Source organism: Schistocerca cancellata, chromosome 2 (assembly GCF_023864275.1).
Source record: "Schistocerca cancellata isolate TAMUIC-IGC-003103 chromosome 2, iqSchCanc2.1, whole genome shotgun sequence".
Lineage (NCBI taxonomy): Eukaryota > Metazoa > Arthropoda > Insecta > Orthoptera > Acrididae > Schistocerca > Schistocerca cancellata.
This window is the reverse complement of record NC_064627.1, coordinates 748,286,700-748,300,679: the sequence shown is the minus strand read 5'-3', so window position 1 is coordinate 748,300,679 and position 13,980 is coordinate 748,286,700. Positions and strand designations below refer to the sequence as shown.

General features: G+C 37.2%; 1 protein-coding gene across 1 annotated transcript in view; it reads left to right on the top strand.

Annotated features, from left to right (window-relative positions):
- LOC126162565 (GPI inositol-deacylase) overlaps positions 1–13,980 on the top strand; it is a 166,907-nt gene that overhangs the window by 48,114 nt on the left and 104,813 nt on the right. Inside the window, exon 5 of the mRNA XM_049919153.1 lies at positions 11,099–11,272. Coding sequence (XP_049775110.1) covers positions 11,099–11,272 — 174 coding nt within the window. The remainder of the gene's footprint in view (positions 1–11,098; positions 11,273–13,980) is intronic.

Here is a 13,980-nt window from a genome sequence, read left to right as displayed (position 1 = left end):
GTTCCACTGTAGCGCTAACGTACGGGCATGTACTTGAATCATTTTTGTATTAATTCCAATGCCATTATGATGGTGTCCTTGAACCCATTTCAGTATGTCATCTTCTAGTTTTGGTTATTTTGCATTCAGTCCTCTATTCGCATATTTAGTCTTCATCATTTTTTCAGGTCTCCTTTACTAGCCCACCAATCGCGATTGGTTTTTTTCTGTTGATGGGGGGGCCAAAATGCCGCTCAGCTGCTCTGTTTCCATGTTCTTCTGCCTATGCTGTTTCTTTCAGTTTATTGCCTGTAACATATGAATACCTTTTATTTTTTTCCATTTCGAAACTAGCTACTAATAATAATATTGTACTGTTACTGGTAACAAAAATCACTTTAAGTTCAAGTTCACTAGCACTGTACACTGTAATGATGCATCATAGGCTAGACAGTGTTCTCAGTTTATGATGGCGGGGTGGGAATGAGACAGTGTTAGCAAGCATATGAATCCCCATAACTCACATTCGTCGCATTGGTGCACCGTTGCTGCCAGTTGAATTCAATGTTGCCACATAGAGAGAGGTTTCCTGTGGCATTGAATATATAGGCATTTTTAAGACTGGCAGGAATTTTAAATAAAAAATTGGACATTTTTTATATTAATTTAGAGTATAAAGTGCACCTGAATTTTGGAGGAAATTTTTCCAAGAAAAAATGTTTTATAGTCCATAAAATATGGTATCTATTTTCAAGCAAATTAATAAAGTTAACAATGATTTTGTTGACTAGAGAATGGACCAGATTTCTTCAACTTTTTTTATATGCAGTTAATTGATTTTTTTTGTGTACAAAAATGTAATCTATGGAAGACTGGATTATATGCATTTGCATATGTGGCTCCTTTTCACCGGTTATTGTGTATTTTAACTAAAAACTAGTGACGATGCATATTTTTGCTGTATGTTTGTAATATTCTAAAATTTTGACAGGTGGTCTCTTGCTTGATCTAGTTTTGATGTCTCTCAGATTGACCACGAACTGGAACTGCGTGCAATTGCTAACCGAGAGGCCACTGCCTAGTGAAATCATTACAGAAGAGGAACAGAGACAGGCAACAGAGTCAATGTTCCTGCACCTGCACCCCCAGTTAATCCCCTCTGCTTCTAGTGTTGTAAAATTCCTGGAAATTTAAAATCAAGGAAATATTCCCAGGGAATATTGCCGGTAATGGTCCCAAAATTCATAAATTCCTGTGAATTTATGATCAATTAGCAAGATAGATCAAAAGCTAGGTAAAAAGCAACATATGGTTAAATCTTATATGGATCTGGACTTAACCTCCTTGTTAAAAATAAACAAATTTTTTGGTTTTCAATGTTTTAAATATCCAAGAATTAGCCCTAGAATTGCCAAGCATTGACGTTTATGACACTTAAACTGCCAATGTCAAAATAATGAACCTTTAGAAAAACCGAGTTTATAATATTTTATGCCTTCTAGTAACTAAAGTTACTAAAATACACAGGGACGTTTGTTCATTCAATTTGTTGATTTTTCTGTTGGTATTAGAGGCATTTTAAGCTATAAAGTTTAAAATAAACTCATGCAAATTTTGTAAACATTAGTAATTGAAAATGACATTTCGGGGGAAAATTGTGTGAATAAAGTGGTCAAAATTTATGATTTACTTGAAAATACAGGTGATTTTATTGGCATAGAACATGGTAAAATATTAATTAACAATTCTAAAAGTGAAAGTGATAGCTATATTTCAGAAAATAAATTTATAAATCATAATTCATCACATGAAATGAGGAGTCCTTGAATTCTGAAAGTGAAACACTTCTTGTCATCTGTTTGGAAAAATTAAAAAAATACTACAGGTAATGGCCGATTGAGAATTACATCTCCAGAGAAATATTTTGTAAGTTTAGATTTCATTCACAGAAATGTGGGGTTTCAACTTGCCAAAAAATAGTAGGCCTAATGAATATTTTAAATTATTTTCTCTGCCAGAATTACGGTAAATGATGTTTTGCATTGAATTTGCAAGGAAATTAATGTATAGAATGATAAATCTTGGATTAAAATGTATGAATTTACTTAGCCTAGTTTTAAGGTTCTTTAACTGTATAAGTGTTAAAACATTCCAAATCTAATAATTTCATAAATTCCCAATTTTTGGGAATCATCCTGGGCCAAAGAAATATTCCCAGCAATATGCCCATTTTATAAGTTCCCTCCCACTGGGAATATACCCGGCCCATATCACTATCTGCTTCTAACATTTTTGACAACTAAGAGTCTGTGAAGTGTATGTGCAAACTCCCCACTTCTCTTACACGAGTTGACTTACTTGGGAATGTGCAGCTGGATAGCCAGCTTCTGGAATCTCTACAAACTACTTCTCTGAAGAATGATGCTAGTCACAGGAACCTTTAAGACTTTCTCTCTCTTTGTGAAATAATGAGGTATTCAAAGAATTCTTTTCAACAGTTATCGGTATATTTGAACTTCCACAAAGGACAAAATTCACACTTCTCACATAAACAATTGACTTCTTGTAAGTCACCTATTTCGTCTCACATTAGAAACAATTAAGTTACATTTACAACAGAGTTGTCTTGATTACCATGACTCTATTATACAGGAATCATACACACATCTGGCCTCCAACAAATTCAAGTTAAAAGATACTAAAAATCGTTTTTCACTAACAATAGTAACAGTTACAAAACAGCACAGAATAACACTGAAGTTCCTCGGTGCTGCTGTGTGCTTCCATGGACCGACTGACAAGTACTTGTCAGTGCCATTCAACTGCCGTGTCTACCATCTTCGTACAACAAACTTCAAACCTGCACACACAGACAGGTGATGAGCAGTATATAGGGTTCCTTTCTCCCACTCACATCTAAAATATCGTGTGTTCAAGACAGTGGAAGGCCAAGTTATTCTAGAATTTACACAGAAATTCTCGAAACACTAAATATCCCCCCCCTCCCCTCAGATCGGACACGCGATATTTTATACATAATCATTATGTAAATAACATCACTCACAACAACATTTCATATCATAACAATATACTTTTCATATACATGTTTCTACATACATCTTTCACTTCAACAACAATCTTTTCTTTTCTCTAGAACAATCTTTAGCTGAGCGTTCCTTTATTCTGTTCTTATTTCACCTTGACATCAAGACCTGAACATTTTTCCGTGTTTTTAGTAATCTTTTATAATATTTAAGACTTGTGAGGACACTTTCCTTATTACCAATCATAAACTGCAGGTATTCATGATACTTGAGTATTCAATTTTCTATTTCTGTCCTCTGTACTACGCTTCATTATCTGTTGTAGTGTGGAGGAACTCTGGGCAAAATGAAAGTGATCTTTTTGACACTCATGAACTTACATAAAATGTAATAATGCTCATTGTGCATAGAATTCAAACTTTCCAGAATAATCCATACAAAATTTTGTAACTTTTCTCACGATACTGTCCCTTTGCCCTAGGATCAGTACCTATACCTTGCCTGTTGGTTGACCATATGAGAGCACGTCCTCTTTCTGTTTTGGTAGGTATGCCCCTTTATAAAACATTCCCTATTATTTCAAGCCACAGATCATCCTATATCCAAGTAGGTACACCAGCCCCATATACTTAGCAAATGCCAAGTAAGCCCCCCTTATCCTGTCTGAGCAGGTATCGTGGTTCATTACCCCAGCATATGTTCCTATGTGTACTATACCTAAGTATTGTCTGGTAAAGTTACAAATCTACTTTACACTTCGCATATACTTCTTAATACTTCATCTAATCCCTAGAGTCCTCTTCTACTTATCAACTTCTATACTTCCAGTAGATACCAAGTCTGTATAGACTCTTCAATAGATAATGTTTACTTAGGCTATTCAAGTCCCACTATCCTACAATTCGTCACTTTATCTGAGTATGTATTATACTGACTTTTCTTATATGACTACCAAGACCAATTTTTGTTTTCATATATATTGCAAAATAATTTTAATGTTTGTGTTTAAATGTCTTCTTGTGTGTATGTGGATGTGTGTTTCTGTAGCCTGATTCTTCAGCTTTCTTATTAAGAGATAAGATGTAGGTTTTTAGAAATCACAGAAACTAGGAAGGACTGTGACAGAAGTAGGTGAATATGGAAAGAGGGAAAAAATATATAGGTCCTCAAATGAGAAGTAAGAAAGGACATAAATGGAAATTGTTGCTAAGATTGAAGAAGAGAAAGGAGGTAGCCACAAATACAGGAAACTCTTCCCACCCCCCTTCCCCAGGATCCCTACCTCGCACGTACTTAAGTGAGACGCTGGCAAAGGTTTGGTGTGAAATTGTCTCCTACAGAATGGACATTTCCACCTTCACCCTTGAGGTCTCCAAAGGAAATATTAGCAACCCTATGGAAATGGCAAATGGTGAAGAATCAGGCACACTTGTGTGCGAGGGTTGTCTGAAAGGTATGATGTGCATTTATTTGCTCTTGTAAACCATGCTTTTATGTACAACACCCACCACTTTCAAACTTTAATACAAACCCTCCCATTCATATCACATCTTCCAAAAGGCATAAAATATTCTATAAAAATAGAAAAATCTATATACTACTGTATATTAGTTGTTCAACTAGTCACACAGTATTATATTTTCTACAGTCATAATATTCCATTCAGTTCACTTTATCTAAATATCACTTTTTACCTGTGATTCTCTAGGATTGTTTTTTATTTGACTGTCATATCCAGTTAAGATATGAGATTACAGGATAGTTTAAGATTTTAGGAGTAGATGACAGAATAGTTTAAGATTTTAAAGGAATTCAGTGCAGGAAAACTATTTTGGAAGAAACACCGAAAACAACTCGGGATCCAATGGTCATCACTCCGCCCATTAACTCAGAATGTTAACATCCCTCGGGGATATATGACTCCGCCCAGATCCCAATGATCTGATATTGCTTTTGAAAGTCTCCCCACTGCAAATCAGTCACCACTTCACTAGTTAACACAACATTAGGTGAAGATACCTTTTTTTCAACTTTGTCTTGTACAAGTTTGAATCTATATCCTTCTTAGTATCACTAAGTTCAGAAGATAGAATAGGAGATATGTTCCATAAAAACACGGGAGAACTGCTGTAAGTCAGTAACATCTTGCCACGATATTTCGGCACAAAGTCTTTTGGCCATCTTCAGGTGAGTACAGGTGGAGAAGTACTGGCGAATATCGTGGCAAGATGTTACTGACTTACAGCAGTTCTCTTGTGTTTTTATGGAACAATCAGTACGCCGGGAAAATTTCAAACATCACATCGAGCAACTCTACGGGGAGGAAGTGATGGAATATATTCGAAGATTCGACACATTGTGTGAAAGAAGAGCGAGGCTGCTGAGCTCGTTGACATTTTTAGTAAGTTGTAGAGATAAAGGTATTATTCCTACTTTTGCCAGAATTGTGCATTTTTTTTTTAAAATACTGCTGCTGCTAACAACATCAAACGTAAAGCAAGCATTGCATTGGTCAGAGAACGGATTCGTTTCAGTCGGCGTGAATTAGATGCTGTGTCAAAGGATATGTTCTATATACATCTGGAATTGGCAGCAAGATTATCTTCTCTGTCATGGGATTGGGTCGACGGTGTGACATGGGCTAAAGCAAATTGGAGCCATGACAAGGCTGTGACGAGGCAAACAGACAAGATTAATAGACTTTCTACACAGATGCAACAGGAAGCTCCTCGACGAACTGTTGTTAATTTGACAGAGAAAGTATTTGATGATGCGGCTATGTCTGTGTTAGAAAAAGGTCTGAATTTTGCCCCCACACCTGTTTCACCACCATTTGTAGACTTCGTCAGTGTCATTGAAGAAGCTGCATGCCATCTTGATACAGATAAAGCGGAGGAAGTCCGACGTGAGTCTTGTCGTGTGCTGAGTAGAGGTGCACCTATGAAAAGTAATATCTCACCTATGGAAAGGAGAGCTCTCCGTAATTTAAGAGCAGATGTGGATACATTTGTCTTAAAATCGGACAAAGAAAATTCCATGGTTCTTATGACAAAGGATGATTACGTCAATAAGATCAATGTTGTATTATGTGATTCCACCTATCACAAAATTGATAAGGACCCCACGAGCTGAGTTATGCGAAAAACAGCAGAATTCTTGTCAAATAGTTCTCTATCGAAGGAGGTCATCAAGAGATTGAAACCAAATAGTGCAGTTCCTCCCAGGCTATATGGACTGCCTAAGATCCATAAGGAAAATGTACCATTACGTCCAATCGTGAGCAACATTGGGGCAGCCACCTGCGACCTAGCAAAATTTCTGGCGTCACTGCTTAAACCAGTTATAGGCAAATGCCTTCATCACATAAAGAACTCTAGTGATTTTGTCAGCCGTATTCAGTCTTTACAGCTGCAAAGTAACGACTTGCTGGTCAGCCTGGACGTGGTTTCTCTCTTTACCAGGGTGCCTCTTGTAGATTCATTACACCTTATCGGTAATATGTTTGATGCAGATATTACAACGTTGTTTGAGCATACTCTCTCTTCTACATATTTTACATTCAACAATGAATTTTATGAACAATCTGACGGTGTCGCCATAGGGAATCCTTTGTCTCCCCTGGTGGCAAATCTTTTTATAGAAGATTTTGAAGAGAGAGCTCTCAACTCTGCCACTTTTAAACCTACAGTGTTTTGGTGTTACGTGGATGACACCTTTATAGTATGGCCTCATGGCGTGGACCGTCTCCAGGAATTTTTACATCATATGAATTCCATACATTAAAATATTAAGTTCCCTATGAAAACTGAAAAAGATGGTTGTTTGCCATTTTTAGATGTTCTGGTACGGCGCAAGAATGATGGCACACTTGGTCATTCGGTGTATAGGAAACCGACCCATACAGATTTGTATCTGCAAGCTACCAGTTGCCACCATCCGGCACAAACAATGGGTGTCCTTAAAACTTTAATCCACAGTGCCCATACTATTTCTGACGTCGACAGTCTTCAAGCGGAACTGAAACACCTGCAAAGGTATTCCTGATAAATGGCTTTTCAACTAAGCAAGTGAACAGAGCTATGCAGTCCTACAAACGACGCAACAAGGAAGGAGAAGAGGTCTTCAGGTCAACGGCTTATCTAGCTTTTATTGGGAACATCTCGTCACAGATAGGTAGAATATTGAGGAAGCATCAAGTTAGAGTCATCTTTTGCCCTCCTCCTAAAATATAATCACTGGTGGGATCCGTTAAGGATGACCTGGGCCTACGCAAATCAGGTGTCTACAAGATTCCGTGTGATTGTGGCAAGTCATATAGGGCAGACAACAAGAACGGTGCAGGAACGTATTGTGGAACACCAGCAGCATACTCGCCTTCTCCAACCCACCAAGTCCGCAATCGCTGAACATTGCATTTATACTGGTCATTCTATGAATTACAATGATACAAAAATTGTGGTTCAAACATAAAATTTCTGGAGTTCAATTATGAATTAATCCATAGAAATAAAATTGTCAGACAGCGAGACTCTTATCAATCGAGATAGCGGTTACCAGTTAAATTCCGCTTGGAATCCCGTTGTAGAGAAACTTCGTAGTCAACGTAGTTATCGGTATAAAAATGATGAAGATCGATCTGATATTGAAATGCCAAGTTTTCACCGTGGAGGGCGCCAGGCGCAGCACACGGAGTTGTGAACGCACACGCTAAACAGTACATACGCAGCGCATGCGCAATGCAGCCCCCTTTGGCTTTAAATAGCAGAGCTCAGTGCGTATTCGCCAGTACTTCTCCAGCTGTACTCACCTGAAGATGGCCAAAAGGCTTTGTGCCGAAATATCGTGGCAAGATGTTTCTGACTTATGGCAGTTCTTCCGTGTTTTTATGGAACAATCAGTACGCCGGGAAAATTTCAAACATCACAATAGGAGATATGTTTCCGGATGTTACTTTCTTGGAAACTTTCCGATCTATAAGTTCTTCCACCTGTTCCTCCAAACTATTTATATTTATGATATCAGAGTTTGCTATTTTCTCTTGGAAACTTCATTCTACATTATCCACTTGTGTACTTACACATGTAATTTGTGATTGGATTATTGGCATTAACTTATCTTGCTTTTCAACATTCTCTTTTAAAGTATGCAATCCCTGCTTTACAGCATCAAACTTAACATTGCATACATTTTCAAATGATCCTAACTTTTCATTGATTTCTGATTCTACAGCATTATATTTTCCCTCAATATCAAGTTCTAACTCTTTTGCTAAATCTTGTAATTGATCATTCTGTTTCGAACTAAAGTCAGTGAAACAATTAAGTTACATTTACTACAGAGTTGGCTTGATAACCATGACTCTGTTATACAGGAATAAAACACATGTCTTGCCTCTAGCAAGTTCAAGTTAAAAGTTACTAAAAATCTTTTGTCACTAACAATAGTCACAGTTACAAAACAGCACAGAAGTTCCTTGGTGCTGCCGTGTGCTTTCATTACAACTTTCGACCAGCATGTCTACCGTATTCGTACGACAAACTTCAAACCTTCACACACAGACAGGTGGCATGCAGTAGATAGGGTTCCTTTCGTTCACTCACATCTAAAATATCGTGTGTTTGAGACAGTGGAAGGCTGAGTGATTCTAGAATTTGTGCGGAAATTTTCAAAACACTACATGCTGTCATACTGTACACGTCGGCAGCAATTAAATTAAACTACGCAAGTTTTTAGTGTTTTTGTTTCAGTTTAGCTTTCTATTTACTTGTAGACAGTAGAATGTGTTTACAACATGTAGTGTGTAACATGTTGTGCGCCATGCTGCTCGAAAGAAGAAACATCGTTTTGTGGTTAGCTGACCATCGTGAAACATTTACATATGATGGAATTGTTTTATATTGTTGATTTGTGAGAAAAACTTTTTGTGCAAAAAAAGTTTCAAATAGACCAGTATGTCAAGACAAGTCTTCATATCACAGGAATGCAGAATGGGGCATAATAACTTCTGACAACAGTAAGTTGTGGTAGCAGGGATTTGTCCAAAGGTAACCAAAAAATTCGGTTTAACATGGATCTGTGTGAAGCATTTATTCCTCTTCACATACTTAAAACCCTATCCGCAAAGGATTCATGTATAAATATTGCTTAAATGAAAATATACCATATGAATCAACATTGCATAAAAATTACATACTGACAATTTAGCTTAATGTTCTGGAAGAAATATACAATGAACTCAAGGACAGCATTATCTGGATTTCATTTGACGAAACTTCGGACACTTATGGCTGTTACATTGTTAATTTAATTGTTGGTGCATTAAAAGAAGAACCTTCGTCCTCCTATTTAGCGGCCTGCAAAGAACTTGAAAAAGTAAATCATTCTACAATCACCAGATTTGTGAATGAGGGTATTAGAAAAATATTTCCAGAATCTTCAGCAGATGAAAGGGTGTTTGTGTTTATTTCACATGTTGTTCCCTATGTGATCAAAGCAGGAATAGCCCTCCATGTATTTTATCCCAATTTGATTCATGTGATGTGCTTTGCTCATGGAGTACATCGCCTTGCTGAAGAAGTATGTTCCAGGTTTGTGAATGTGAATAAACTTATTTCATCCACAAAGAAAGTGTTTCTAAAGGCTCCTGCTCGCATCGAGACCTACAAAGAAAAACTACCAAATGTGCCTTTATCTCCCGAACCAGTGGTAACTCATTGGGGTACATGGGTCGAAGCTGTGTTGTTTTACAATGAACATTTTGAGGCCATTAGAGGGGTAGTAAATGCCTTCGATAGTGCAGGGGCTTTGGTAGTTTGCCAGTGCAAGGAAGCTTTTAATGATTCCAGTATTAAAAAAGACATTGCTGTGAATAGCACTCATTTTTCCCTTATACCTGCAAGTATTAAAAAGCTTGAAACTCAAGGTTTGGCATTGAATTGATCTATTCAGCTAATGAATCAAATTCTTCTAGTGAAATCTTCATTGCCGGAGGTATTCCCAAGAAAACTTAAAGAAAAATTTGAAAACATTTTAAACAATAACCCAGGCTTTGAACCCTTGTGCCAAATTTATAGTTTTATTATTGGGACAGGTGAACTTTTACCAGAAACAATAAGTGCCAACATAGCACCCAAATTCAAATACTGCCCAGTTACCTCAGTTGATGTAGAATGGTCCTTTTCTGCTCATAAAAATGTTTTGAGTGATCAAAGACACAATCTTATTGCTGAACATTTGGAACAGTACTTGATTATTTATGTCTACAATAGTAGAAACATTTGAAATAAATTGTAAATCATGCTTTGGTCCAATAGTATTAATTAAAAGTTAATGCTGTTCAAAAGCATTCATGGTAGTATGTTGTTTTTTAAATAAAATATTACGAAGTCTTTGAGCATTCCCTCTCTGCATGCGATATATCTCGGATTTGGTCCTGCACATATCGATTGTTTCGCTGTGACTCACTCGTATCGCATCCGCATTCTACCGACAACAATAGCAAAGAAGGAACAATTCTTGAAATGTGGTATGCATCCCCAGTTTGCAAATTTTTGAAAAATAAACCCAGAAAGGCCCCTTCCTAATCATTGCCAGAAAGTATTCAGAAAATGATATCAGATTTCTAAATGCGCCGATTTTTCACGTGGCCAGCACTCTTCCTTGTAATTGATATGCAGAGGTTTGACTTTGAGATATAATGCATGCAGTAATACCATGTTTTTTTATTATTTGATCTTGGATATTTTGACACTTTTATGAATTTCTAAGTATTTTTATGCATATTTTAAGGTTTTTATGACGCATATAATCTGGTCTGTAATGATCACCAATATTTAGGTGACAGGGTCTGTAATAATTTATTTGTTAGTGACAGTCCATTTATTGAAGTCAGATTGTCTTAACTGTTTGAGAATATATGCAATTGTATGCTTTGTTTGTAACTTGGGTTACTCTCATAATGAAGCATGTCAAATCACAGTATGTTAATATCACTACTTGTTGATTGTGACCATTAGATATAATCTATTTTTCTCCTTTGTCACTCTTCTCCATGTTCATTCCACTCTATATTGCAGACCACAGATGTGCCAACTGTTTGGCTGTCCACTGACCATCTGTGCAGTCTGTGGTGCAAACAACTTGTTTTGGTCCTAGTGAGAGCTTTTTTTGATATTGTGGATATTTCAACAAAACAAATATCTGACAACCCAGTACTTCGAAAAGACATTTTCTACTATCACCTAGTCCACGTAAGTAACATATAAATATATATGTTTGTAGTAAATTGTAAAGCAATGTTTAACCTACATGTGACTCTGGATAACGCTAAAGACTTATCTACTTATGTTCTAGTTATTCTTAAGTGCAGGGTTCAAGACCTCTTAAATTATGTTTGTGGTAATTAATATAATGGAAAAATATGTAGAATGCCTGATTGGGTACAGAAGAGGTCCTGGTGGTCCTAATCTTGTCATGATAGATAAATCAATAAGTAAACAAGTAAATAAATAAAATTATGATCATCCACAGATGTCATCCAGTCTGAGCTGTAGCAAATGACCATTCATTCATTCATTCATTCATTCTTAGGTTCCTTTAAGAAGGAGAACCTCCAGAGATGTGGAACGAGTTGGCAAAAAGCAAACAACCCACAGAAGCTAAAACTGTACACCATATTAAAAATAAGCTACATTGAAGAGCCAAAGAAATTAGTACACCTGCCTAATATCATGTAGGGCCCCTGCGAGCATGCAGAAATGCCACAACATGGCTTGGCATGGACTCAGCTAATGTCTGAAGTAGTGCTGGAGGGTACTGACCACACGAGTCTTGCAGAGCTGTCCATAAATCCGTAAGTGTACGAGAGGGTGGAGATCTCTTCTGAACAGCAAGTTGCAAGGCATCCCGGATACGTTCAATGATGTTCATGTCTGGGGAGTTTGGTGGGCAGCGGAAGTGTTTAAATTCAGAAGAGTGTTCCTGGAGCCACTCTGTAGCAGTTCTGGACATGTGGGGTGTTGCATTGTCCTGCTGTAATTGCCCAAGTCTGTTGGAATACACACTGGACATGAATGGATGCAGGTGATCAGAGAGGATACTGCCATACATGTCACTTTTCAGAGTCGTATCTAGATGTATCAGGGGTCCCATATCACTCCAACTGCTCGTTCCCCATACCATTACAGAGCCTCTACCAGCTTGAACAGTCCTCTGGTGACATGCAAGGTCCATGGATCCATGTGGTTGTCTCCATAGCTGTACATTTGCATCCACTTGATATAATTTGAAACAAGATTCGTCTGACCAGGCAATATGTTTCCAGTCATCAACAGTTCAATGTCAGTGTTAACGGGCCCAGGCGAGGTGTAAAGCTGTTTGTCGTACAGTCATCAAGGGTACACGAGTGGGCCTGTGGTACCAGAAGCCCATCTTGATGATAATTGAATGGTTCACACGCTGACACTTGTTGATGCCCCAGCACTGAAATCTGCAACAATTTGCAGAAGGGTTTCACTTCTGTCACATTGAATCTTTCTCTTCTCTTCAGTTGCAGTTGGTCCCATTATTATGGATCTTTTTCTGGCCACAGCAATGTCAGAGATTTGATGTTATACCAGATTCCTGATATTCACAATACACTAATGAAACAGTCATATGAGAAAATCCCCACTTCATCGCTACCTCAGAGATGCTGTGTCCCATCGCTTGTGCGCCAACTATAATAACGTGTTCAAACTCACTGACATTGTGATAACCTGGCATTTAGCAGCAGTAACTGATGTAACAACTGCACCAGATACTTGTCTTATATAGGCGTTGCCGACAGCAGTGCTGTATTCTGCATGTTTACATATCTCTGTCGTTGAATATGCATGCCTATACCAGTTTTTTTTGTGTGCTTTAGTGTATGATCATACTACTTAAACTATGACCATACTGCTTAATATTATTTATGCGTATATCAGTTAAATGTAACCTAGTCATTTAGCAAGAAAGTCATTATTCTGAAAAAAGCTCTCCGTGTTATATTAAATAGCTGCTGTTTATCCTCTATTGGTATTTCAACACTTATTTGATTACATTGGTAATCTTCAAACATTACTACTTGTCACCCAGGTTTACAGTTACAGTTGCCATGTAGCTTACAATTTTTCAGTCCTTGGTTCTAGATATTCAAATAATTTATAGGATTGGCTGACATGGTAATTTTTAATTTTCCACTGTGCTGGTAGTTTTTCCAGTTTCTTGCTTTTATTTTCAATAGTAGCTTGTTGAGCGCCTTTACACTAGAATGCATAACTCCACTCTGAACCCTAGACAAGATGGCAAAGTCTGCATGAAAAAAACTATTTTTGTGTCTTTTAGTGTGATTGCACAAATCACAATCCAGCTGGCATGGAGTTTTATTACTAACAACAAAAACATTAATGAGTAAAAGTACTGAGAAGTGAGTGTACAAATTCTGAGATTCTTAAAGAGACCTTTGCAAGATCTGCGGTTATCTATTTTGCAGAATGTTTTTACTGCTCACTTCTGCTGGGTTAATACCATGTTTTAATTTAAGTACACTCCCCAAAACATAATTCCGTAAGACGAGAGTGTATGCTTTGTCACCTTACCAAAACTTACTAATCTTTATGCTTTTGTTTCTGTCCTTAGAATACTTTTGTTCCTTTAGCTGTTTAATAATAATTATAAAATGAGAAATATTGAGCCCAGTAAATGGTTTAACAAATCAAAGTCCCCTTAGCTAAAAAGATTAGAAGTTGATGTACCTGTAGTATGAAATGGAGACCTTTTCTATTTTATATTGGACAGTATTGTCACATATTATACAGTCAGTATAGCAGACTAAATATATTTTTAAGAACCACCGAGTCATGTCCTATTTTTAAGAACCACCGAGTCATGTCCTAGGCACCACAACCTGCCTTAAACTCATAATAATTTCTTGTGC